The 27,173-nt window shown below is 38.2% G+C and overlaps 1 protein-coding gene across 3 annotated transcripts; it reads right to left on the bottom strand.

Moving 5' to 3' along the window:
* Positions 1-1,946: 1,946 nt before the first annotated feature.
* On the bottom strand, positions 1,947-26,519 carry dnajc14 (DnaJ (Hsp40) homolog, subfamily C, member 14). 3 transcript variants are annotated; one of them, XM_079844968.1, is made up of 8 exons: positions 26,430-26,519; positions 19,795-21,106; positions 12,127-12,225; positions 11,933-12,039; positions 10,463-10,582; positions 10,202-10,362; positions 10,014-10,116; positions 1,947-5,788 (listed from the first exon to the last, which is right to left on the bottom strand). In XM_079844968.1, the coding sequence occupies exons 2-8, from the start codon at positions 20,884-20,886 to the stop codon at positions 5,485-5,487; spliced, it is 1,986 nt and encodes a 661-aa protein (XP_079701094.1). In that variant the 5' UTR covers positions 20,887-21,106; positions 26,430-26,519; the 3' UTR covers positions 1,947-5,484. The 3 variants fall into 3 exon arrangements, with proteins under 3 accessions (XP_079701094.1, XP_079701095.1, XP_079701096.1); XM_079844969.1 differs by having other exon boundaries at positions 4,541-5,788; positions 26,147-26,499; XM_079844970.1 differs by having other exon boundaries at positions 4,541-5,788; positions 26,191-26,489.
* Positions 26,520-27,173: the final 654 nt, after the last annotated feature.

Here is a 27,173-nt window from a genome sequence, read left to right as displayed (position 1 = left end):
CACATTACTCGTTACATAAAGTAATCTGATTATGTAATGCCGTTACTCGTTACATAAAGTAATCTGATTATGTAATGCCGTTACTCGTTACATAAAGTAATCTGATTATGTAATGCACGTTACTCGTTACATAAAGTAATCTGATTATGGAATGCACATTAGTCGTTACATAAAGTAATCTGATTATGGAATGCACATTAGTCGTTACATAAAGTAATCTGATTATGTAATGCCGTTACTCGTTACATAAAGTAATCTGATTATGTAATGCACATTACTCGTTACATAAAGTAATCTGATTATGTAATGCCGTTAATCGTTACATAAAGTAATCTGATTATGTAATGCACATTAGTCGTTACATAAAGTAATCTGATTATGTAATGCACATTAGTCGTTACATAAAGTAATCTGATTATGGAATGCACGTTACTTGTACTGCGTTACTTTACTCGTTACATCGAAAAGTAATCTGATTACTTGTAATCTTGTTACCCCCCAACACTGTCCACAATTATTTGTGCATGAAGGGCAGATCAAAATTAATTTTAATAAAGAGTAATGAAGTTATTAGCTTTGCAGAAGACATAACATTTTTAATTTGACAGTTGCTTGTTGTGTAAATGGCTAGTATAATATCACCAGTCTGATATATTATAGTACCACACACTCCAGCAGTGGAAAAGAAATGGACTTAAAAAAGATCAAAGCTTTGTGAAGGATTAATGTAAGATTATGCGGTAACACTTTACAATAAGGTTCATTAGTTAACATGAACTAATAATGAACTGCACTTATAAAGCATTTTTTTATCTTTGCTAATGCATTATTAAAATCTTGTTAACATTAGTTAATGCACTGTGCACTAACATGAACAAACCGTGAACAGATGTATTTTTATTAACTAACAAAAACAAAGATTAACTAATGCTGAACAGAGATTCATGGTTAGTTCATGTTAACTAATGCATTAACTAATACAACCTTATTGTAAAGTGCTACCGATTATGCTCAGCATAGTAGCATATGGAAAATAAGGCCAATAATGCAAGATCAGTACAATATATGTATCTTTTTAAAAATATAAAAACAGATTGATTGTGCAAAAACAAAAATGGTTTCTGAGTCAATCACTGATACGAAGCAAACACTATTTTACCATTTCAACAGAACAACTTAGAATTGTAACATAACTATGAATGAAAGTAGGACAACATTTCTAGAGCAGCGTCTGAACAGCTGCAGTGCTTTAATGTGGTACTGAACATTTACTAGCGTTTAATGCAGAAATGTTACACTTGCACACGCTCAGGAGCAAAGCATTTGAGCAAATCAGCTTTAATACCGGAGGTTTGGGGGGAAGGGGAACAACAGACCAAATCATGGCGGGAAAGTGTCCTGCACATTATAACCACTTTAATGATAATCTGAATCTAGAGTGATCCAAAGCATTTTCTTGCATATCCATTTAGATCACTCTAATCATGAATTACATTAGTGCCCACTTCAGCACCTCGAACAGACTGTCCTCGAGAGCAGTGACTGTAATGGATTCAATAACCATCATATGTTCTAAAGCAGTGGAATATTGCAAACAATCAGTCGCACAAATAATACAATTTACAGCTGCAACGTGTCAAACAATAAAAAGCAACGTGTCAATTTAAAAAGTGATCGATATTTTGTTTAAAAGGTCAGTTACGCCTTAACATCAAGAGGAAGTGAAGTGAAATAATAAACTGGCTAAGGTTTTATTTCTAGTATGCCACTTCAATTATCAGCTGAGAATAGAGATGAAAACTTTGTTAAAGTTTCTGCTGTAAATTAAAAAACATCAGAAAAGTAATCGAAACATTGATTTAGTTTGGGTCAACTATAGTTACTGTGTGGTCAGTCAGATCATTTCATGTTATTTTATCATGCAGAGCTTTTTTTTTTTTTTTTTTATAATTGCGACCCTGGAGCACAACCAGTCATGCATCTCACGGGTATATTTGTGGCAATAGTCAACAATAGATTGTATGGGTCAAAATAAAAAAAATTTAAAAAAAGTTTCCAGATTTTCTTGCCGAAATAGTGTCATATCCTAACAAACCCTACATCAATTGAAAGCTTATTTATTCAGCTTTCATACACTGTTAACCCGAAGTTGGGCTAACTCAAAAAAATTTGAGGTAATCAGTTACGTAAATTTTTTTGAGTTATGCTTCCAATTTTAAGTAAGCAGAGCTATCAAGTTTTGAGTTTGTAGTAATCACGCATGTTAATTGCTCCTAACTATTGAGTTAGCTCATACGTTTTGATGGCAATTAACATTAATGGCAATTAACATTAAATAAAGTTAATTATCTAAATATTTTGAGTTCTTGCAAATCAAATGAGTTACTTAACTGTAAACCATAATAAGTTGTCAGAACTCAAAAAAGTTGAATTAGATGTCCTTAAGTTAAGAAATATAGCTATAACCAACTAATTCAGAAAATGCCAACTTGCTAATTTGCATGTTAACAATAGCACTTGACTATAGCAACTTAAAACATGTGACCTACCTGCTCTCAAACCAAGCAGTGTGCGTGCGCAACTCTCCAAAAATCCACATTAACAGAAACTCTTCTAAATTAGCATAACAAAACATGAATTACTACATAATTTTAGCATTTATTCTCCCTTTCGAGTGCCATGGGCAAAGCATGCTGGGAAATAAAAAATCTCTGCCCAGTTTCAGTTAAACTTAAGTTAGTCCAACTTAAAGGAAATTAGTTCATACAACTCAAAACAATAAAACAGTCCGTTTACTTGAAATATGTCAGTGCTGTGAACTTGTTTAACTGAACTAATTTGTTCAATTTAAGTTTGTCCTACTCAAACCATTGAAGTATTTTGAGCATTAGGGTTTACAGTCAGTGTATATATACACACATCTCAATTTTAAAACATTGACCCTTATGACTGGTTTTGTGATCCAGGGTCGCAACTGAGTAATCGCATTAAACCGTTACACACATTTCCCAGTGGAGTGAAAGGCTTAAAGATCATTGACAAAGAGCAAAACAATTCGATTTCATTTCCGGAGAGAAGAGCCTCTTCAAATCGCTTTATTGTTGGAGATGATCATTTCCTTAAAAGACTGTCGTTAAACAAGCGCATTTAACAGGAGTTATAAGTCAAACTGAACAGGGAAAGCATCTCTGAGAACACGTATGCATTCGTATGTTTCGGCTGTACAGACGCAAAGCTCTCCGTGTCTCAACGAGAACTAAAGAGAAGAGCAAGACGGCAGGTGTGGACACTGATGAACCTGTTGGCCTGGAAAGAGAGAGAGACACTTTTTGTAAGATGATTCCTGAGTATTAAGAAGTGGTCAAAAATTAAAAGTGGACTTCTTAAAAGGGAGGCTCGAAACCCTTTTCAAAATCTATGCATGCAGACATCGAAGGTCTACACATCATTTATTTTGTGCTTTAACTTAAAAGTATTGATGCCTTTTCCTCGCTCTAAATATAATGCACATTGGAGGCTCCAGCAAAAAAGCAAACGAGTCAACAGATCCAGGGAGCAGGCGGAGCATTGGATGGGAAAATCCCATCTTCTGATTCAAAGAGCCATTCAAATATGTGAGCAGTTGATCCGTATCGAGAATACTACGAAAATGACAATTTCCTGATAATTTCCTCACCCCCCACCTCATCCAAGATGTTCATGTCTGTCTTTCTTCAGTCGAAAAGAAATGACGTTTTTTGAGGAAACCATTCCAGGATTTTTCTCCACATAATGGACTTCAATGGCAACCAACGGTTGAAGGTCCAAATCAATGCAGTTTCAAAGGAAGGGCTTCAGAGGCTCTGCACGATCCCAGATGAGGAATAGGTCTTATCTAGACAAACCATTGGCCATTTTCCAAAATTATACAAAAAATGTAACCTCAAAGGAGCAACTTTGGTGATGTTTCTCTTCACTGCGTATGACGTCATCACGTTGGAAAGGTCCCGACCCAGTGGCGAACAACTCCATCTCATGTTCTCCTCCAACTTTGAAATGGTCAGACGTCATTGTTTCACCTTTTTTGTTGTTGTAAAGGGCGTTTGATTTAGTCTTTGCACGTTCGTTTTAACACTGGGACGGTACTTCCGCGTGACCTTTCTGACATGACGTCATACGCCGTGAAGAACAACACCAAAGTCGAGCATTCGTGCTTAAAAAGTATATAAATGTACTTTTTTTTTTGAAAATGGCCGATGGTTTGTCTAGATTAGACCCTATTACTCGTCTGGGATCATGCAGAACCTCTGAAGCCCTTCCTTTGAAACTGTATTGATTTGGACCTTCAACCGTTAGTTCCCATTGAAGTCCATTATGTGGAGAAAAATCCTGGAATGTTTTCCTCGAAAAACGTAATTTCTTTTCCACTGAAGAAAGAAAGACATGAACTGAAACTATCAGGACATTTTCATTTTGAATTCAACTACTCCTTTAAGTAAAATATATGTGAAGTATTTCCCTCCTAAACAAGTGATTTAAAAAATAAAAAAACTATCCATCTGAACAAATCAAACTGGTTTTAATATTGAACTGCTGAACTCTGTGGCTTGAATAACTTTAAACAATACGCCCAGGAACATCGAGAAATCACAGCTACGTTTTCTTCCTGTTCTCTTACTAGTAGCAAATGAAGAGAAAGAAAGTCATCCCTGAGGTCTGTGTGTGATTTATACATTAATCACTAAACACCAACATTTTCCATCAGATTCACCAATTCAAGCCTGACAAAAACCATTTTTAAAGTAAAACTTCACCCAAAAAATACAAACGGGTCATCGGTTACCCTCACATTGTTCCAAACTCGGCTGCGGTTATTTCCCCCCCCCAGAGAAACACAATTTTTTGAATCTTCATGCAGTTGTTTTCCTTCCACTGAAGCCGGACTACAAAAGCTTTGACCTCTAACCCTGAACCCAGAAGAACATCAGCGAACAGCTTGAATCCGGGGCTTTGGGTCATCACACAAAACTATCTTATGGATGCTATTTTGTTTTAAACCATTAGTCACATGGGCTACTTTTATGATGACGGCTATGTTCTGTTCTTCTTCTTGTGCTGGAAAAAAAGCAGTGAGAATAATAATAAAAGGCATAAAGGTTTGGAACTACACGAGGGTGAGTAAATAGACAATTTTTAACGTCGGGTCAAATATTCTTCAGATACACCAGGAGTCTCTACGAGGAGGAGCAGGAGTCCTTCTGTTTCTTGAAAGAATGTGATTTCAAATGATTAATTTGTGTCAAAACAATATGAAACGGCAAGATCTTCTTGTTGCGCCTCTCTTCGCTTGCTCCATTTCGTTCTGTATCAGGAAGCTTCAAAGCACCAACACCGAATGTTCAACTGAGGCCAGTGATTGTGTCCTCGTTTGGTTGCACTAGTTGGCCAATATCACGTCACAGCATGGCAACAGACAGCGCTACGCCTCTGCGTAATATAGCTTTCTCAGCGCTGGAATGGCTTGCGAACTTTCTTGCGTCGCCGCGGGGGTTTCCCTCCTTCAGTCCAGTGTTCGCTGGGCTCGCCCCGCTGGGCTCCTGGGCTAAAGAACCCTGTTTGTGGAGGCGACCCTGAAAACATGTTTGCAGTCCCTGCAGCGGCTGCAGAGGCATGAGGCGGCGGGTTTCCCGCTGGGAAGAAGCCTCCATTCGCAGACGCGTCACTGGGAGCTCCGCCCTGGAAGAAGCGGCTGAAGAAGTCCTGCAGGTCTGCAGGCGAGCCGCCACCGGCTGCATGATCCGGGGCGGATCTAGAGGACACACACATGAACACGCACAGTCATAGCAATAAGGCAATAAGAGTGGCTTTTGTTCAATTGTTCTTGTTGGGCTGGGTGACATCCTGCCCAATGTTGTCCAACACACAATGTTTATATTGAAAGCTATGAAAATAAATACAGTGAATATAACCATGTAGGTCATATTGGGCCTCATTCATGAAACACAAGCAGAACAAACGTTAAAATTTTAGTTGGTGCGAAATAAATGTACACGGTGCATAAAACATTTGACCGTTCTGTGTTCTAATTTAGGCAAACTGATGACATTGCATTTTGATGTACCATGTACGCGAGTTGATTTGCCCTGTCTTTTTATTTTTTTTAAAGGGTACATAACAGTTTCTGCCAGTCTCATCTTCATCATTTTCATATCTCAGACCTCAAATACGTAACATATTACCCTTTACAGACATAGTATTTCTTGAGTAAAGAAAACGCTGTACTTATTTTAAAGGGTAACTAAACCCTAACCAACTTTTTTTTAGTTAATGATCTGCAAGACTGGGGCTTTTTTAGTGCTGTTCATTGATTCGAGTAAATGTTTTGACATTTGGGTATAAAGTGGTTTAATTCTATAATATATGGTGTAAAACCGTCTAAGTGCTGCCCTCTTAAGGTTGAACGGTGGCTACTGCAGTTGAATTTTCCTATTGGACGTTGTAGGTCATGGTTCTTCCAACGGCTCACTACCCACGCCCCTGACACGAGCTCACCACGCCCTCAGAAATGTTTTCCCCAATCACATGATGAGAACGGCTTCACTGAGTTCACTCCAGTATGAACTGTCATGTTACATGACGTAGAAACATTATGAATGAAACTTACTTGACACATGCTTTAACATTGTAATGAAGAAAATGCGGTTAAATAACGCAGTTGTCAGTACACGTTCGGCGTTTCTTGCGATATTATTGCCGCCCGTCATGTGTACAGAAGCTCTTTTTCATACACGAGACGCACTTTCAAACCCTGACACGCAAGTGGTTGCCATGGTAACGAACAACAATACCGTAACGTGCTGGCGTATGTAGTCTAACTTTTATTTCAGGAAATCTGTTTATAGTAGGCTAAATTTAGGTTTGAACTTATTGGTCCTGCGCTGCTTATTGATTCAGTTCATTTGAATGAAAATACATCGCATCTATCTGATCTATTTTTAGTGGCATTCAGTGTAAGGATTTGACTGTTCATAGATTAGGTCAGTTCTCTTGCGCTGCTGCTTCGCTAGCATCGTCGGCATCGGGAGTTAACGCAGTTTGAGCCAGCGGCTCGCATTAATAAGGCTCCGGGTCTGTATCTACAGACAATTCACCCTCCTCCACTTCAGGTGAAGGTGGGGGAGAATGGCCGCTCTGTTGCAAAGCTACTGGCGTCACTCTCCATCTTTGCCACTCACGAGTCAGACAGCTGTCTATCAATTCGTCACTGCGGGTCTCAGGTGCACACCCTCCGCTCAGCTCCACCCTCGGTTCATCCCCTCCGTTTCCGCTGGGCATTTTTTAAATATTGCCAGTGGGTGGAGTTAAGCACTGAGCTGGGGTTTAGTTACCAGTTACCAGAAACAGTTCTTTATTTACCCTTACAAGATCACTGATTACATTCAGCGTTGCGCCGTGTGTGTGCCGGTGTCATGAGAAATCCTGTCCCCCTGTGAAATAGTGTCCGCTTAGGACCCCAGAGCGATTCTATTGGCTGAAAGAACTTTTAATGGGTAATCTGTTCAAAGCCTGATTACAGTTCTTACAAAATCACATTGATTTTTGTCGTTTAAATTAGTCTTTAACGTCTTGCAAATCATACGTTTCATATACTAGTATATAACCAAAGCTATAATTTGTGAAATCAAGCATATCTTGTTCTTAAAGGTCCCATGGCATGAAATTTTCATTTTATGAGGTTTTTCAACATTAATATGAGTTCCCCTAGCCTGAATATTGTCCCCAAGTGGATAGAAATGTTGATCGGTGTAAAACCGAGTTCTGGCTGTCTTTCTCTGCCTTTGAGAAAATGACAGGCCAGACGAGCCAATCCTGAAGTCTCCTGGTTTGACGTCCAAGCAGGAACGGTTACCTCCCTTTCCTCCGCCCAGAGAATCTGGCACAACCATGCAAACGCTCGAGAGATCATGGGTTGTGAACGAGTGAACGCTGGCAGTTTCTCAGTGTTTGGATGTACAAATGAAAACAGAAGTCTTTTTTCAGTTCCTTCTGATCTGTGATCAGTGATTTCTGATGCACAATGCGGCTTCTCTCTCGCCAGACAGAACGGTGTTTTCTATCTTGTCAGTGTTTTTGTACGTCCTCGTCGCGTCTATCGGTTCTAGAATGTGCATACAGTCGTTTCTGCTCAACATCAGCAGAGCTCACATTTAGAGATAAACCTCACAAACGCGAAGCTCGGGCTGCACTGGCCGGTGGCCTTCAACATCCCCGACCCCCAGTACTTAATACAGGGCCATACACATAAAAAAAACTTTCCGAAACTTGGTCTTGGCTCAGAAATACTGACCAACTCGTTTTTTGAAATTTTGTCCATGTTTAGCATGAGAATCAACTCTTTAACAGTGTAAATAAGTCAGAATGCATGAAATCGCTTTAGACCCAATTACAATTGGGTAATGGCAGCGCTCGTCACGGTCCCTTATTACTCAGCCGTCCAATCATAGTGTAGGGGGGTGGGACAAATACCACACCCGATCAGTCATCCTACTTGTAAAACAATAGAGAAGTTAATATTGCTGGTCACCGCATTTTTATATTCCGCAATATTCTTCAAAATGAAATGCTAGTAACACATTACTGCCATGGATATTCTGTATCATAGTAGCCAAAGTATCTGAGCTGGAAAAACGCAAAGCACTTCGAAGTGCCACCAGCTGGCCGTTTTCAGAAGAGCACCAGGCATTTTTTAGCTGGCTATATAGCTTTGGTGGACACACAATAGTTGAATATTTATTGCTAGGTGTATGGCCAATCAGTCTCTTTAGCATTATGCAATACACTGGAGTGTGATGTTCTGTACATCATGGCTTTAAAATGTTATGAGGAATCATTTTACAAATGTTTTTCTAGCTGACTAATGAGTTTAAGGACAAAGGTTCTGTTTTTTTCTGAGGTAAATGTGACGTTACAATCTGTTTTACTGACGTCTTTCCGCGGTTGAAACGGATTGAGTGATTCCATGAGACGTGATACTGATTCTGGTAAGCTGTAACTTCTCAACACACGTTCAGATGTTCATTCATGTTTATTTCGCGCTGTAACTGGTATTGAAGAAGGTGGAAGAGAATATCAGTTCATCTGCCGCTTCTCTTGAACTGAGCCAGAGCAATCTCATGCCACAGCGCCAAAATGGAATTTCGTAATAAAATGGACGTTATTTGAAATCTGAGACTTTGTTTCATATCAATAGTAACAAAAGACAAATATTATTGTGATTTAATGGATGGGAGGCGCGCTACAATGTTCTATTCATTCATGAACTGAAAACAGGATGACTAATCTAATTCTTGGGATTTAAGAATCGATATTAGTTTGTAATAATGATAATCGATTAAAATCGAGAAATCAATATTTTTTACCCAGCCCTAATATGCACACATATACAGTCAAACCAAAATTTATTTAGACACCTTCAACATTCTCACATTATCACAGTTTATTCGCTATAGTTTAGAAAATGGTAATAAAATATAACAGAACTCAGAGTTAAACTGTGTCAGAACAAATTCATCTTGATAATGTCAGATCACTTTGATAGAAATGCATGTAATGGATTACAATCAACAAATCAGCTGTTAAATTTAAGAACACAATTAGATAATACCAATTTAGGTCGACCAATGACCAAGCAATGCTTAATTTTATTCAGTCTGTGGTGTCAAAGGTCACATTAGCAATTAAAGAAAAAAACACTTCAGCCAAACATGGTCAGGTCAAAGTGTCTGAATCATTTTGGCCCAAATTTTTTACTGGTAGTCCAGTGTATGAAGAATTTTTGGGTATAATATGTCACAGTTTACTTTATTTTGCTGTCCTATACTAGTGTCCTGCACCCACTAGTAAAAAATAATATCTGGTGTCTGAATGATTTTTGGTTTGACTGTATATGTCTGGCGACAGTGGTGAGTAAACTAAAAAAATTAAAGTGGTTTTATTATTCCAAACTTCTCATTAACAAAGTCAAGAGTGGTTACCTGTGGCGGCTGGCGCCGCTGCTACCTTTAGAGCCGAAAGAGATATGATATGGCACGCGATGTGTGTCTGGAGAGATGCTTATACGCTGACAGCCTGCCCACTCTGTGTGAACATGGGGACATGCGTCTCAGTGATCTGAACATATGAACATCATACAGATATCTGAGTGTAGACGGCAATAAACTACCAGTGATGTCAAAGACTTTGCCGTCCATGAAGGCGAAGAACGTGATGCGTAGTCCCAGCATACTCGATTCAGCCCACAGGTCTCCCTCCTCGGCACTGTGCCATTTATTACATTCGGCACAGAATCGGGCCTCGCCCGGCTCACGGTCCATCTCAAAGCGCCTGTGGAAAAGACCATGCTCAGATGAACATAGAAACGCAGAATATAACAGAAGCTTGTATGAAAGGACAGGACTGAGATGACAATGTCAGTGATACGCACTTGTGCTTGCCCTCACATTTAGTGCACATCATTGTGTTCATGGCTTCTTTCAGGTCGTCCTGGAGTTTGGTCAGGAACTCATTCATTGATTTTGAAAGCTCTGTAGCTGCCATTCGCTTCCTGCAGACACAGCCCAAAAACAAGACATTTGTGGTTATATCAAAGAAACATGTACACGCCACATTTCTAATTCTCATTATTTCAAAATCACATCATTAAAAATATAGCATGAGCAAAAGGCAATACAACAGATACTCCCATGGAAATATATTTTGGTAACACTTTGTTTTATATTGCCCTTGTTATACGTTACAAGAACTTCAGGGCTCGACATTAAGCCTGTTCACATGCTTGTCCTTCGGACAACTAAATCTGTCATTCACAAATTAGCTTGTCCGTGTAAAATTTTTATTTTGAAGCAATATTCTTACCATTGTTCAGTCAGCTTGACATATTTAAATCTGCATATGTGATATTTCTACCTTTTATAAAGGGCATTTTCCCCTATCTTAATAAATATAGGCTATGCTTCAGCTTTCATTTTATATTCTTAAAAATGAAAACATTCCAGGATTTTTCTCCACATAATGGACTTCAATGGCAACCAACGGTTGAAGGTCCAAATCAATGCAGTTTCAAAGGAAGGGCTTCAGAGGCTCTGCACGATCCCAGACGAGTAATAGGGTCTAATCTAGACAAACCATTGGCCATTTTCTAAAAAGAAATGTACATTTATATACTTTTTGACCTCAAATGAGCGACTTGTGTTGTTTCTCTTCACTGCGTATGACGTCATCACGTTGGAAAGGTCACGTGATGTAAGTGGAAGTACCGACCCAGTGCAGAAAAACTCACGTTCTCCTCCAACTTTAAAATTGTCAGACAACGTTGTTTCACAATATTTTTTGTAAAGGCCGTATGATTTAGTTTTTGCACGTTCGTTTCAACACTGGGTCGGTACTTCCACGTACGTCACGGGTGACCTTTCTGACGTGATGATGTCATACCCAGTTAAGAAGAACACAGAAGTCATTTGAGGTTAAAAAGTATTATACATATATTTTTTTTATTATTAGCAAAAATTTTAATTCAACACCACCCATATAATTGCATATGAAGATCTGCATTTCATCAAATTGACCTCTCAGATATTACTGATGACGCAAGACATACGACAACGTTAATAGGATGCACTAGGAGGAGGCCAAACTATACTCACTGGCCAAGTGATGGATAAAACATGTTTCAGTTTTATTATTTTGTGGCACTTAAAATAATTTGGCTCCTTAATTGATTTTTTTGTCTTGAGCCCTGCAGTGACACTGATATAGAGAGGAACTCCCGTCGGAGGGACTCAAACAGCAACATTACACACTAAAGATAGATGAAGATGGGGGGTGGACGAGCATAATGGCTCTTTTGTAGCAATTCTGTGAACCAATTAAGTGGTTGTTTTCTAAAAGGACTCACAGTTCATACTCTCGCCGTGTCTCTGGGTTACTGACGATGTCCCACGCTGCTCTTAACACCTTGAAGGCCTCGCCAGCTCCTGGGTGCTTGTTTTTGTCTGGATGGACCTGTGCGCAAACAATCCATTAAACCTTGACACATACATAAAACCCATATAATACAGGTTTCAGAGCAAGGATTTTATTTCATCTCACCTGTACTGCCAGCTGCCTGTAAGCTCTCTTGAGTTCAGATTCAGTGGCATGAATATCCACTCCAAGAACATTAAATGGGTCCAACTCCTCTTCGGGGATCTGAACCAGAGCAGCAGTTGATAATACGGTTAAAACGCACAAAAATTACAGGATTTAACATCAAATCACTAAGCAACACATCGATATTTCAAGTGCTTACTGATTATTAGGCTTTATATTTACATATACCATTAAAGTTGGAAACGAGTGTGAATGAAAAGTTCTTAAATGTCAGCTCATAAAATCTTATATGGTATAACAACCGTCTTGATCATAAGGCATCTTACATTTTGGGGATGAAAAAACAAAATCATGATACTGCCTACGGTGATCAAACTTCAAAAGGCTGTGATTTCATTAAATAAATGAGAGCGCTTCGCCTTTTAAAAGCCTGAAGGTGGCGCTGTTGTGCATTCGACAGGCTCACGTAATCAATTATGAAAATGTTTACTTAACAGTGTTTATATAGTAATATGTAAATACAGTTGTAAGAATGCATATTTTATCTCCGTCTGAATTTGAACGAGCTCCTGCACTAATAAAGAACTTACATTTCAAAATAAGGGTCCTGGTGTATTTTGGCCTTGTTTATGAATAAAAGTCATTTGGTTACACAAACTGTATTAAATTTAATTTCCATTTTAATTCAAAGTAAACTATTGTAGCTTCTGTCTGGGATGACCCGTCACAGGAAGGAAAGACTAAGAACATTATTTGACACATTATTAAATATATAGATTTTACTAGTATCAGCGTTATTATAGTTAACAAAAAACATTAAAAAGTTAACCGTCATAAAAATAAAAAACACAAACTTATTTTCATTTAGTTGAAAGTAGTGCTGGGCGGTTTGACCAAAAATGTATATCACGGTATTTTTATAAATTATATCGGTTTCACGGTATATGACAGTATTTTTTTCCCCTATGCATGACCGGGTGTTAACCACATTTTCTACTGATTGAGAGAGGAAATACTGCAGTAGATTGACTAGAATGCCCTGTTTTACTGGCATGACAAGTGCATATTCTCGAAAAATCCCACACTTGAGTTAATACAGGTTTGCAAAGCCCCACAAAATGATGCTGTGGAGAGACAACCAATAAAACACAGACCTGCAACACACTCATTACAGGCATATGAATATTAAAATATGACCACGGAGAGAAAAAAAAACTGAGTTGAGGGCACCTTAAGCATTTTAAAAATCTAACCCTATATAACAACAAACTGCCGAAACGAGGGAGAAACGCAGATATTTCCAATACATTTAAGAGCACTCTCTGAACAAATGACACACATCAGTTTAACACAAATAATAAAGCAGTTACTTTTTTGCCCGTTCTTCTTTGAATTGTCAGTTTATTTATTAACTTACATCATTCATTGTCTTTTGTATAGCATAATAATCTATCGTGTCATCGCTGTCGTGATCATATGGTTCAGTGTAGCTTAATCAGTGCACATTTCATTTGAAGAAGACGTGATGAAATATGTGCGCATACACGTTTCTGGTTCATGGTTTAGAGCACTAGAGTATATGAAATATGTCCCTTAAAAACTTAAAATACGCTCGCTCGGGTCTATACAAGTGCTATATGATCCGCGCAAAAAACGCTCTCTCGTGCGCGCCGCGTGTAGTTTGAATTCTCCACTGTAATTAAGGGCTGAATCCAAAATCGCCCCCTATAACCTCAAATAATCTCAAACAATGACGCGCTGCGCCGCGTTCCGAACGTTGTTTAAGCGCCATACACCGGTATTGCGGTATCATCAAAATTCATATCATAACAAAAATAAATATCAGTATGAACCGGTATACAGCCCAGCACTAGTTGAAAGTAACCCGTTATTGGGTTTCATAACCTGATGTACCAAACTAAATCTGAAATAAAAACTATAGACATAAAAAAAAAAAAAAAGGACAAACAGACGGAAGGATAGATAGATAGGCCCCTAAATTTTCTAAATGTGCTCCTAAATTTTTCAACTTAGGAGCACAGATGCTCCTTGGCATCTGTGAAAAAGTGTCAAGCCCTGTATAATAATGAAAAAATGCAACTGACAACAATTATTGTTATGTTGCTACCTCACCATTTTTCTTCTTGATATTTCAGTCACACACAGAATCTGTTCTTTTGAACTTTCTATTCATAAGAGTCCTAAATAAATAGAATGCAACGCTAATACAATTATGACAAATCATAATTGTCAATTACTCCCTTGAAACTGTAATTGCGATTATTAATTACAATTATCACAATTTAGATTGAATGATGTTTTGAATTGCTTTATACCATTGTTTGAAGCAACTGCAAGCCATATGTTTGTCTAAAGATTAAAAACAAGCTGAAAATACTCCTCTTGAAAAACTTTAGTTTTTCTATAGCATTAAGCCTCATGTCAACTGTAAATGTATATATCATTTTTTTTAAGGTAAAAATGAACTTATTTGTATACAAACACTTAAAATATATATATTTTTTTAAAATAATACAGTTATATGAAATATAAACATTTAAATGGTGGCGGTCATAACTTGTCAGATTTATTAAAACATGCATTAAATATTGATGAACATTAATAATTATAATGAATATGTAATATGGTGCATATATTTAGCAAAATGCTCGTCTCTAGATAGTTCACTCAAAAATGAACATTACCCCATGATTTACTCTCCCTCAAGGCATCCTAGGTGTGTATATGTCATTCTTTTTTCAGACGAATACAGTCGGAGTTATATTACTTCTGCTCGCGTTGCTAAAATTGGCACCACTTGACGTCACGTCATAATTGGTTACATTTAAAAGCACACAGAATCGATAAGGCAGCTGCTGTAGCGATACGCGCATCTGGAGTTCATGACGATGTATCGTTGTATTGATATTCTGAGCACAGCCCTAATGTTTTCCATGTTTGTCGAGTTTTTTGACGATTACATAATTGTGGCATCAGTAATCGTAATTTGCGATTAGAAATTTGATTAATTGTGGAGCCCTAGTGTGTAGTGTCCATCGCACAGATTCAGAGAGAACTTCGAAATAGTGAGATAACACAACATTGCAATAGAATTGCCTTAAATAATAACATTGTTAAATGCCCAACATAGTTTAAAGGAATTCAGGTCTATTTGGAAAAAGTAAATTTATTTTAGATTACACTAACACCAAATCTGAACTAGAGGGTGACACGGGAGTGACTCTCCCATCCCACTCCCACAAAAAAAAACTCTCCCATCCCATCCCAATCCCAGAAGAATTACTCCCATTCCCTCCCACTTCCGTCTTGTGTTTTTTTGGGCCGGAATCTGTCAAAATGTAGTTTTTGTTATTTGAACTGAAAGCCAGCTTAAACAATGCACACACATTAAATTCCATGTAAATCACCATTGCAAACGCACACAAACGCACCATTTTCACGCCGTCTTTTTGGTTACTTGTTTAGACTGCCCAGAAATGTCGGTGAGCACAACTGAGGAACCCTTTTCCGAGAGTAGTCATTGCAGCGTGGCTTTCATGTCTGACTCCATTTTGTTAATGTTTTTTGCGGCTACAAAGTGCATGGGGAAGCCTCCTTCTCTTCTCTTATATATATTGGTGGTTGGCATTGGCATACCAACTTGGTCCATTACCGCCACCAACTGTTACGGGTGTGGAGGACGTAATTCACTTAAACCAGCCACACCAAAGCAAACAGGAGAGCATAAAGAGACAGGGCAACTAGAAGTGAGTTAAAAATTAATTAAACATAGTTAATTTATGTAAACTGTATATAGTTGGTATCACAGTGTTATTACGATTCCCGGTCCCGCCCACTCCCGCTGAATTTTTTTCCCTCTCCCGTCCTAATCACGTGATTAATAGTGATTGTTTCCCATTCCCGTGACCGGCAGGATTCCCGAAAAAATTTACCCCCGCTCGGGTCTCAGGTCAGACCTCAGGTTTTTTTTATTTTTTATCAAACGTTCATCGAAGCGATCGTAGACCATAGGATTTGTGTCGTACTTGAACCACGAATACACAAAACTTTTTTTTACTGGATTCAAGGAGTATTGTGGTTGAAATTTAAAAAAAGTAACAAATCCTTCCCTCTCGGGTCAATTTGATGGAATGCTTCAGTACACATAGAAAAACCTAAAAATGCTCATTTCAAACTAAAATGTTAAAACTTTACCAAAAATGATTTTATAATGTCTAAATGTGTATCTGAATGCGTTCTGAAGAGAAACTGAAGACTTTAGGACGCAGCGGAACAGCTCATTTGCTCCGTATAGAGCTATAAGGCCATCTAGCTATATATATATTGAGCTGAATTAAAAGGGTTATGCATGCATGACATTTAAAGCTATTTTGAAATGAAGTTGAAAGAATGTGATAATGTCCTTAGGTTATAATTTATTGATCAAATCTAGTCATAAAAATGGAGAATGAGTTTTCTGGACACACTAAAAAAGTATAATTTTAGGGCTTCAAGTCATTTTGAACTGCGAGGGAAGGATTTGTTACAAATTGCGAAGGGAGGGATGAGGGTTAAACTATAATATTTCACAATATTAGAGGTTTTACTGTATTTTTAATCAAATAAATGCAGTCTTGTTGTGCATTAGAGCCTTTTGAAAGGTAGTGTAGTTTTGCTTTAAAATAGTGTTTGAACTCTTCTTTAATCATGTTATCAGATATTAATTTCAGAGTTAATTTTGACAGCAAATTTTTATTTCGTTTTAGTCATAGTCTTTTTACTAAAATACCATTTAGTTTTAGCCATATTTTAGTCACCTGAATTGCTTTAGGTTTAGACGACTAAAATTTAATGAGTTGAGTTGACAAAACCAAACCAATCTATTCAGGCTTTGTTGGTCCCATGATGTTGATCATCAACTTTCTCTGTCAACTCAGGCTTTGATCCGGAGTAGGGATGAAACGGTATGGAAATTTAACATCACGATTATAGAGACCCAAATTATCACGGTTATCAATATTATCACGGTTTTGTTCAAGTTTTATATTTGAAAATCAACAAACAAACTAAAGCAGCTCTATGCACTTTTTTAAGCAAGATTCTGTGGGATTTTCTTCCTTATAATGGCCGTCGTCAATAGCAACGCATAAATAATAATTTCTCGTAAATATAATCTCTAATATTATCTCTGTAAATATATTCTCAAGCAATATTCTCATCAGTGTTCAGCAATGATGCATTTAAATCTAGCATGTTTTGTGTAAGAGCCCAAACAGTATCCTAGAGAAATAATGCATATCCATATTTCCATATGATTTGACAGTTTATTTTATTAAATATCAAAAGGTGTGTATCATACCTGACACCTAGATGATCACTTTACAGCCAGTTTTATGACTTTCATTCTCTTCAAATGCTATTGAAGTTTCAAACATGTATAACGTTACCAATGTTGTGTGTAACTTTAGAGACGGTCCCTAAATTCACCAACTTTATGCCAGTCATATCAGATGCGCTGTGGTTCTGCTGTGTTTGTTTGAAACTATTTTCGCTGCTGAAATAGAACAAAAACAGTCAATCACGGTATGATGAATGAATCTCTTGCGTACATCACACACACATCTGCTTTTAGTGTAGATTTCAGCGTGTGAGCGCCGCGCGCTCTGAACAATATTCCGGATAATCTGAACGCCTCTGATTATGAGACATTGCATTCATAAACTCAATATAAACACGTGTGAGTGGTTATAATGCGCAACGCAATTATAACAGATGGCTTTTGAGAAGACTATAATAAGTTCAACAGCCAGAGTGGCTAGTGTGCAGCCGAAATAACGTTAACTTACACCCGGAAACGGCGGTTGTTAATGGCAAACCCTGATTATTATCCCTTAAATGTCTCCCTAGTCTTGTCTGAACTTGTTCGTTCGCTTCACGTTATTATTTCCCAGACGTAGTTTTGGTATTGAGGTCAAAGTCCACTTGCCTTGCGTTCGTAGTTTTGAAGTGTTTCCCTCTATTACAGCGACTTTATTCTGGCATGTTCTGCAGACAGGGTGACCATCTTCGATTAAGTTTACCTCAGGACTTTTGTAAAAGCCAAAATATGACACCGCCTCAGATTTGGTCCTTTTAGATATCTGAAAAATCTCCCGGAGCTGTCACTGCCTTCTGCCATTTCTTCTCATTCAGAAAACAGCGGTGCGCGCAACAGACTGACGCTGACTGGACAAGATTTACCGCGAGTTTTAAAATCGTGATAATCACACACGGTTTTAATGATAATTAAATTTTATACGATATTACTAACCGTCACTACATTTTATCGTGGTTTATCGTGAAACCGGTAATCGTTTCATCCCTAATCCGGAGTTTAGGAGTTTAGCTGTGGCATCAGTAGTGAACAGCCAATCACATGCTGTGGATCAGTGAAACAGATTCATTTCTCTCTTCTGCAGAATATTACATGATTGAAAAATATTAAGAATTTAAACAAATAGACAGGAAGAAAAGAGCTGTCTATGAAAGAGGATAACTTAAAGAAATATCTTATACGTCAATGCAAGTAAAAGTTATGAAGTTAGTTTAGTTGATATATAGAGAATTGAACATTTAAGATCACATGTAGTCATTTTTATAGCTTTATTTATTGATGTTAAAGCTTATTTGTATGACCTTTATATAGGCTATTAATATTACTTTTAACTAAGTGCCTATTAATGATTGATTAACTAAAATATATAAGGGTATAATTACATAAATGATATATAAATCATTCAAAAGTATTATTATTATAAATAAGCATTGTTAAAAGCCAGGCACTTTAGTCTTTAAAAACCATTTGCTATAGTGACCTTTAATCTGGAGTAGAAACAGGGGGAGTGACTTTATTGCATCAGAGGCATGTCACTCTGCTCACAGCTGATTGGTCCAATTTCAGTTTGAGATGTCTTATCCAGAACATAACCTGCCCTGGAGCAGGTTAGCCGTGGAGCGTAAGTTACTATGGAGATGAACACGGCTAAAAGCCGAACCACTTTAATGGTACCTAAAACCCAGGATTGGCACAAACTAAGCTTAAACATATCTGGCTAGCCAGCTAAACCGGCTTCATGGTATATGCCCCAGGACTATATGTTTTGTTTTTTGGTGCGGACTAAACAAACCAAACGAACCGAACTACAAGTGTGAACGCACCCTTTTGAAATATCTGCGCTTACTATTGCAGTTCAGATGAGGGAGATACAATTTTTACAACCATCTAAAACATATTAGTATATAAACATCGTAAAGTAAACATTGTCAAGCATTAGTTCATAAACAATAACCTGTCATAAATGTGTTATTCATTGATTGAGCCGCTCTGAAGCGCTCTCACGTGAGCCTGTAGAAGCACAACAGCGCTGTGTTTTCCCGCCGTTAGATCCACACGTTACAACTCAAATGTGCGCATTTGTTACACAGGACATCAGTTCTGACTAGATCTCTTTCCTAATCGTCCCTCCCTAACATTTTCATCTAATTTTTATTTGTTGACGAAAATGACATTAGATTTTCGTCATAGTTTTTGTCATCCAAAACTGGTTTTTATTTAGTTATTGCCTCGTTTTCGTCAGTGAAAAAAGGTTTGTCAATGAAATTAACACTGATTAATGCTAGATTTACTACCTTGGCAAGTGCCAGCAGTCTCTGCAGCTCTTCACCAGGTTGCCACTTGTCTGGCCCCCTGTTGGGAGACTCTGGATTTGAGCTTTCATTCAAGGTGGCTTGCCTAAAGAAACACCCATGAATCCTCACGGTCAGATCCGACACTTTCCTCCAAATCCTGCTGCTTTGGAGGGCAAGCCACCATTTTCTGCCTCTCTCTCCCGCCAGCCTTCCCACGACACACCGCATCACCTGAGAGCCTGCGCTTAGCGTGGCACGAATAAATCTCAAACTGGAAAGAGCGGCGTGTCGAGCCCAACACAAAGTCCTGCCAATGCCTTCTATTAAAGCTACAGCTGAACACCAGCTCCAGTCCAGGATCCGCCTCAAATCTCGCTTGACGCCTGGAATATCTGTGACCTTGCAGAGCATGCGCGTTCCAAAGTCGTAAAGCGCAATTCCAGACGATTCCACCGCGACTCCACAGCGGTGGGTCAAAGAGATGATGAGTTCGACGACCATATGGATGCAGGAAATGCACCAGGGACTGACAAATTCCGCCAGGAAATCCCGACACACCATGACCAGCTGGATCCCGTTTTTCCTTCGTGCGCGGCTGTGATTGTGCAGATGCTGGTTCCGTCTCTTCACCTGCTTGTGTCTGCTGGGCCCGGAGGATGCAAGGAAGGATCTATGAGACGTGGAAGATGTCCACAATGGCGTTTGGTCACAAGGCCCCTGCGCCAATCCGCTCTTCTTGGACTTTCCTTTCCTCCCGGTTCCAGCATTGCGGGATCTAGACTCTCCATTGCCCCTCAACTCATTCTCCAATTCATTTTTCCCTCCCTGTTCACATTTCTCCTTTTCATCACTCCCATCTTCCACCTGATCCTTAGTTGTGGTGTTTTGTTCTTCATTCTCGTCTCCTTCCAAATCAAAGTCTTCATCAGGGAATTCACAATCAAAATCATCGAACGCCTCATGTTCATACTCGGGCCCCTGAGGCGGCATCACATGACTTTCGTGACACCGACTGGCCAGAGAAACGATGGGCGGCCCATAGTCCTCACTTTCCTCTACTGTATCCAAATGTATGGCCATGTCTTCTTCCATTTTGCTCAGATATATCCACAGGGTCACTCCCTCACGCTTAAGACAGACATGGAAATATCCATCATGAGCTTCAGGGTGGCAGCAGACTTAGACAGGCATGCATTGTATTTAACAGCCGTCTCATATTCACAAATGAAACACAACATGGGGTCTTCAGCATGTCCACCATTGCAGACGATCAGAGATGGACATTTCCAAATCACAGCAGCATTCTGAACCCCTGCAAATGAGAAGAAAAATATGTCAACATGAATATAACGGGTTTCTGCAGATTTCATGAAGGTAAATTTAAGACCAAATGTAAGGTATAAAATGAAGGGAACGCACACAATACATCAGTGTGTTCTCTAAATGCAAATGTTTAACGAGAAATACTTGAAAACACATCATCCAACAGATATCACTTTTTCATTCATTTTACTAAAAAAAACTTGAATGGTTTTGCTCAGAACCACAACAATATGGAAACAACTTTTTCTGCCCCTTCTGATCACACTGCAGAAAGTGATTTCTCTTTTTCCAGCACAAATATCTAAAGATTCCTAATTCAAGACACATTTACTTCAGCTGTAAAATGACATGAAATATGAAGTCTTGTTTTCTGTGAAGTTTATGACTAAAACAAGAACAAATATCTGCAATGGGCTCAGAAATATCCGCTTCATTTAGAAGTTTTGACTGATATTTGTTGTTGTTTTAATCACAAGTAGTGCTGGGCGGTATACCAGTTCATACCGAATACCGGTATTTATTTTTGTTATGATATGAATTTTGATGATACCGCAATACTGGTGTATGCCGCTTAAACAACGTTCGGAACGCGGCGCAGCGCGTCATTGTTTGAGAGGGGACCCATTTCACTGTTGCACTGTTCTAGTGAGAGCAGTCAGAGCACAGCTGAGATTGCATTACAGCCGATGACTGAATCCGAAATCGCCCCATGTATCCTCATTCACTATTCCCAACATTATCACTTTATTTGAAGGAGTGAATGAAAACGAGTGCGTGAAGTCGGACAACCGTTGTGTGTAAATCGTCTGTACACTCGTTATTGCGGTGCGATGTGGGATTGAATGAGTGCACTCAATAACGTCCACTATGGTTTCGGACACCACTAAAAAGCGCTGTCCCCTCCAAATAATGCCCTATTTGAGGTTATAGGGGGGCGATTTCGGATTCAGCCCTTGATTATAGCGGAGAATTCAAACTACACGCGGCGCGCGAGAGAGAGCGGTTTCTGCGCGGAGCGCCGTGATGAGATTAACAGCGTTCTCCACATGGATCATATAACGTTAGCACATATATATAGACCGGAGCGAGCGCATTTAAGTTTTTAAGGGACATATTTCATATACTCTAGTGCTCTGAAGAAGTACCAGAAGCGTGTATAAGCTAGGCATGTGCCGGTATCAAATTTTCATGTTGCGATTAATTGCTGAAGCTTTTTTCACGGTATACGGTATTATCACGATATTTAAAAAAAAGTTGCAAAAAAGTGTTGTCATACTATAACAGGTTTAAAAACTTTCTTATAACAAAAGAACCAAACATTTAAATACAATAAAGCAATACACAAAAATTTATAAAGTAAACAAATATTTGAAACAGATTAAAGTGCTAAAGAATTATAAAGAACAATAGGTAACACTTTACAATAATGTCTCGCCAGTTAATGCATTAACATTAACAAAGAGTGAATAGCTACATTTTTACAGAAGTTATTCTTCATTGATAATGTTAGTTTAAAAAAGCAACTGTTAGTGTAAGCTCAGGTCCATTAAATAATAGTTACAACTTTTGATTTTAATAATGTGTTATTAAATGCTGAAATGTACATTTAACTAAGATTAATACATGCTTTAGAAGTATTTTTCATTGTCAGTTTGTTAATGAATTAACTAATGTTAAATAATGGAGCCATATTGTAAAATGTGTGATTGAACAACAGTCAGAACATTTTCAAACAATATCTAGGGCATGTAATTTAAAACTTAAAAAAAAAATTAAGTTTGAAAATGACTTTAAGTCTTTAAGTATTAGGTTATGTGATGACGAGCACCGGATTGTGGTTACTGGGGAAACGGCTGTATTTCTGCTGTTCCATCAGCGCCCTCTGCTGTCTGAAAGTGAATGTGCACTTCAGTGCGTCTTCGCCTTCCGCCATGTGCTCGGCTCACGGTCTGTTTACGTCAGTGCACGTTCCTCTTTGACGCGTTGTTCATTTTAAACGGTTGATGGGTAAAGTATTCTTAAAATACATTCTAAAAATCTGAATAATTCGTAATAAAGAATTATTCACGGTATTTTGAAGTGCCCACGATAACAATATTGTGCATGTTCATTATTGCGGTATATCGTATTACCGTTTACCGGCACATGTCTAGTATAAGCACATATTTCATCACGTCTTCTTCAAATGAAATGTGCACTGATTAGGCTACACTGAACCATATGATCACGACAGCGATGACAGGATGGATTATTCTGCTATACAAAAGACAAAGAATGATGTAAGTTAATAAATAAACTGACAATTCAAAGAAGAACGGGCAAAAAAGTAACTGCTTTATTATTTCTGTGTTAAACTGATGTGTGTCATTTGTTCAGAGAGTGCTCTTAAATGTATTGCAAATATCGGCGTTTCTCCCTCGTTTCGGCAGTTTGTTGTTATATAGGGTTAGATTTTTAAAATGCTTAAGGTGCCCTCAACTTTGTTTTTTTTCTCTCCGTGGTCATATTTTAATATTCATGTGCCTGTAATGAGTGTGTTGCAGGTCTGTGTTTTATCGGTTGTCTCTCCATAGTATCATTTTGTGGGGCTTTGCAAACCTGTATTAACTTTAGTGTGGAGTTTTTCTACAATATGCACTTGTCATGCCAGTAAAACAGGGCATTCTAGTCAATCTACTGCAGTATTTCCTCTCTCAATCAGTAGAGAATGTGGTTAACACCTAGTCATGCATAGGGGGGGGGGGGGGGGGGGGGGGGGGGGATACCGTCATATACCGTGAAACTGATATAATTTAGAAAAATACCGTGATATAAATGTTTGGTCATACCGCCCAGCACTAATCACAAGTCACTTAATTTGATAAAAACGATAATTTTTTATATTTGAAAGCTGATAACAGATATATTGGGCGATAAATAGAAATCCAATTTTTTAAAAATTTTTGAGAGCCTGATTACAAAAACAAAAGTCTCACCATTAAAAGCCATGTCCCAAACACAATTATAATTTTAAGTAGCCTATATGACAGGTGACAGCTCTGTACACGCTGTAACTTTATTTTCCTTTATTTATTTTTTAATGTGATTCCAATTATATTTCAAGTGATTTATAAACCCCCATGGTGAACAGTGCACATCTTAAGTGTCTCAGCTGAAGGAAACAATACATTATTTATCGGCTTTAATATATCGGACAAATTTTCTTATCAGGCCGATACGATAACAATAAGAACATATCTCGGCAGATACCGATATGATGGCCAATACATTGCGCATCCCTTAAAAGTATCTACGAGGTTTAGTCACAACCTCTTATAAATGCTTTTTAATTGGTTAAATATTTGTAACCCACATACATGGGTAAAGGATGACCAATACCATTCATTTTATAAAATAAAAAAAGACGAAATAGAGATATGAGGATTCAGTCCGACAGCGCGTTGATATTCTTATTTGTAGCATTTATTTGTACTTATTTTTTGGAATTTGATCATTTTCTACGGCACAGAGGTTGGGAAACACCGGCTAAGATAGAACTTAATGAAATATAGTAATTTCCTAAAGAGAGAAAAATTATTTGGAAGAACTCGAGTTACTGTTGCATTCTAGGCCTATATTGAGATTTGTGGATTATAAATGTTTTTGTTGGTCAATGGAAGATGCGCGGCGTGTACGTGCAAATTCACTCCCTGAAAGTAGATGGTGCTTTTGATTTGATTGCAGATCAAATAGGATTCGATGGAAACTCACCATTGAATCCTATTTAATCTGCAATTCCTCTCCATAACAACTACCTCTTATGGAGAATTTTGTAGTCGCTGTGGCGTTTGTCAAAAAGTTTCTTGTGTTCAGACACCAAAGAGACCAGCAGCTCTACATTCATCTGGTTTCTTGCATATTCTTCTTCGTCTACTTACTTCCTCTTCATTGTCTTCTTTTTAGGTATCAATGTGTGCTCGGCAAGACCGTTTTGCTACCAAGTCGTGTTTTAGTGTAACTGCCAATCTCATTGGTCAGCCAGTTTTTAACACGGCGCATCAAACCAAATTTTTTTTTTTAAATGCCACTTTTACGTCTGCTGTTTGCGCACGTTTTGCGTCGGTGCACACTCACATTGTTTAGTCACGAGGTGTTAAATGTCAGCGATGAACGCACGCAATAATCGTCCCGGTGTAAACTAGCCTTTATATTAAAAAATGTCCTGGCTCTTCCAAGCTTTATAATGGCAGTGAATGGCTGTTTGTGTTTTGAACTGTAATCTCTAACTTCCGCTAACCGTCGTACGCGCGTTCACGAGAGACTGGCGTCTGACGTAGGACGCTCTGGTGAGAATATGCTAGTTCTCGTGAGAACCAAGTTTTGTTTTGCTCCATCCTCTGCGCTTTCGCGTTCATCTGCGGAACTTGCGCTACGTCGGCATCCTACGTCATACACTGGAACGCCAGCCTCTCGTGAACGCACGTACGACAGTTAGCGGAAGTTAGAGATCACAGTTTGTAAAATTTTAAATATGGATATTTCTCTCACACAAAAGCATTGCTTCAAAAGTCCTTTATTAACCCCCTGGAGCCGTGTGGAGCACTTTTATGATGGATAGAGGCACTTTATATGAACAGAAACAGCCATTATAAAACTTGGATTAGCCAGAAAAATGTTTCATACAGCTCGTCTATTCGTCTGAAAGAAGAATGTCATTTACACCTCGGATGGCTTGAGGGTGAGTAAACCATGGGGTAATTTTCACTTTTTGTGAACTAACCCTTTAAATGTCTTACTAAAATATATGCTCAAACATAATAGATTCACAATTTGTACCATTATCAAATATTTTAGCGAGTTAACTTGGCAACAAAAAAACCGTATCTATATGTTATTGTGCTGCTCTAAATGACCTAAAGTTACACAGTTAAAACTATATAACCATCAATTTTATCGTAACCTTTCACGAAGGATTTTATGAGCAATTAAAACATGTCAGATCCATGACAGTCGTAGCAGAGAATGAAATGTAAACATGTCTGGAACTTACTGAACTCTCTGTGCTGATAAAGTGCGCGAGTATCGACTGCTCACCTGCTGTCGACTGAGGTAAGCCACACGGTGGTCGTGTTTTCGTGAATGTCGGTGTTTTAAAATCTTTATGTTTGTTTAATCTCTTCATTTACGATGCTGTTTTGCTTTAGCAGGCATGCTAACTGAAGAACAGCTACAGCTAGCTGTGCCGCCTGACGGCACTAAAACAACAGTACACGGGCAGCAAAGTTGATCTCAGGTGTAATATGAGCTCGAAGCAGCTCACTCTGTTTTCTCACCTATCTTTAACTGCTTTCACTGTCCTTCTCTCTTCATTCCAGTTCACTTCCGAGTACAGCACACGAGCCTTACGTCACTTCCGTGTAACTAACCCTTTCCTGTCATCTGTTAACACCCTTAACACGAGGGACGCGAGGGCGTCACGATTGGCTACGTGGTGGGGAACCGATTGTTTAAAAAAACTTTTAAAAATAGAGTTTGGAACTCTATTATTGATAATATTAACTGGAAGACTGCTTAGTTAATCCCCTTTTAATATTGTATATTAATTATAAAACTAAAGAAATAATTTTTTTTAAATGTTGCATACCATCTAGCCTACCCTGTTAAAGGTGCAGTGTGTAATATATATTGACAGAAATGCAATATAATATACATAACTATGTTTTCAGTGGTGTATAACGACCTTACATAATGAACCGTTATGTTTTTATTACCGTATTTTCCGGACTATAGTTTGCTTCGTAGTATAAGTCGCATCAGTCAAAAAATGTGTCATGAAGAGGAAAAAAACATATATAAGTCGCACTGGACTACAAGTCGCATTTATTCAGAAATGTATTTCACAAAATCAATTTGATAGAGGAGCGGTTACACCAAGAAGCCCCGCCTGCAAAATTAATCTCATTGCCAAAATTTTTAATACATAAACAAAAATGCTTAAATTCATCCCCAATGTTTATAGTGGAATTTGATGGTTTTATGTCTTCTCTGAAAAAAGAAACACAAACAAAAGGAAAGTT

The sequence above is a fragment of the Gobio gobio genome (genome assembly GCF_949357685.1).
Source record: "Gobio gobio genome assembly, chromosome: 19".
NCBI lineage: Eukaryota > Metazoa > Chordata > Actinopteri > Cypriniformes > Gobionidae > Gobio > Gobio gobio.
The sequence above is the reverse complement of the archived record's forward strand: the minus strand, read 5'-3'. Positions and strand labels throughout refer to the sequence as shown.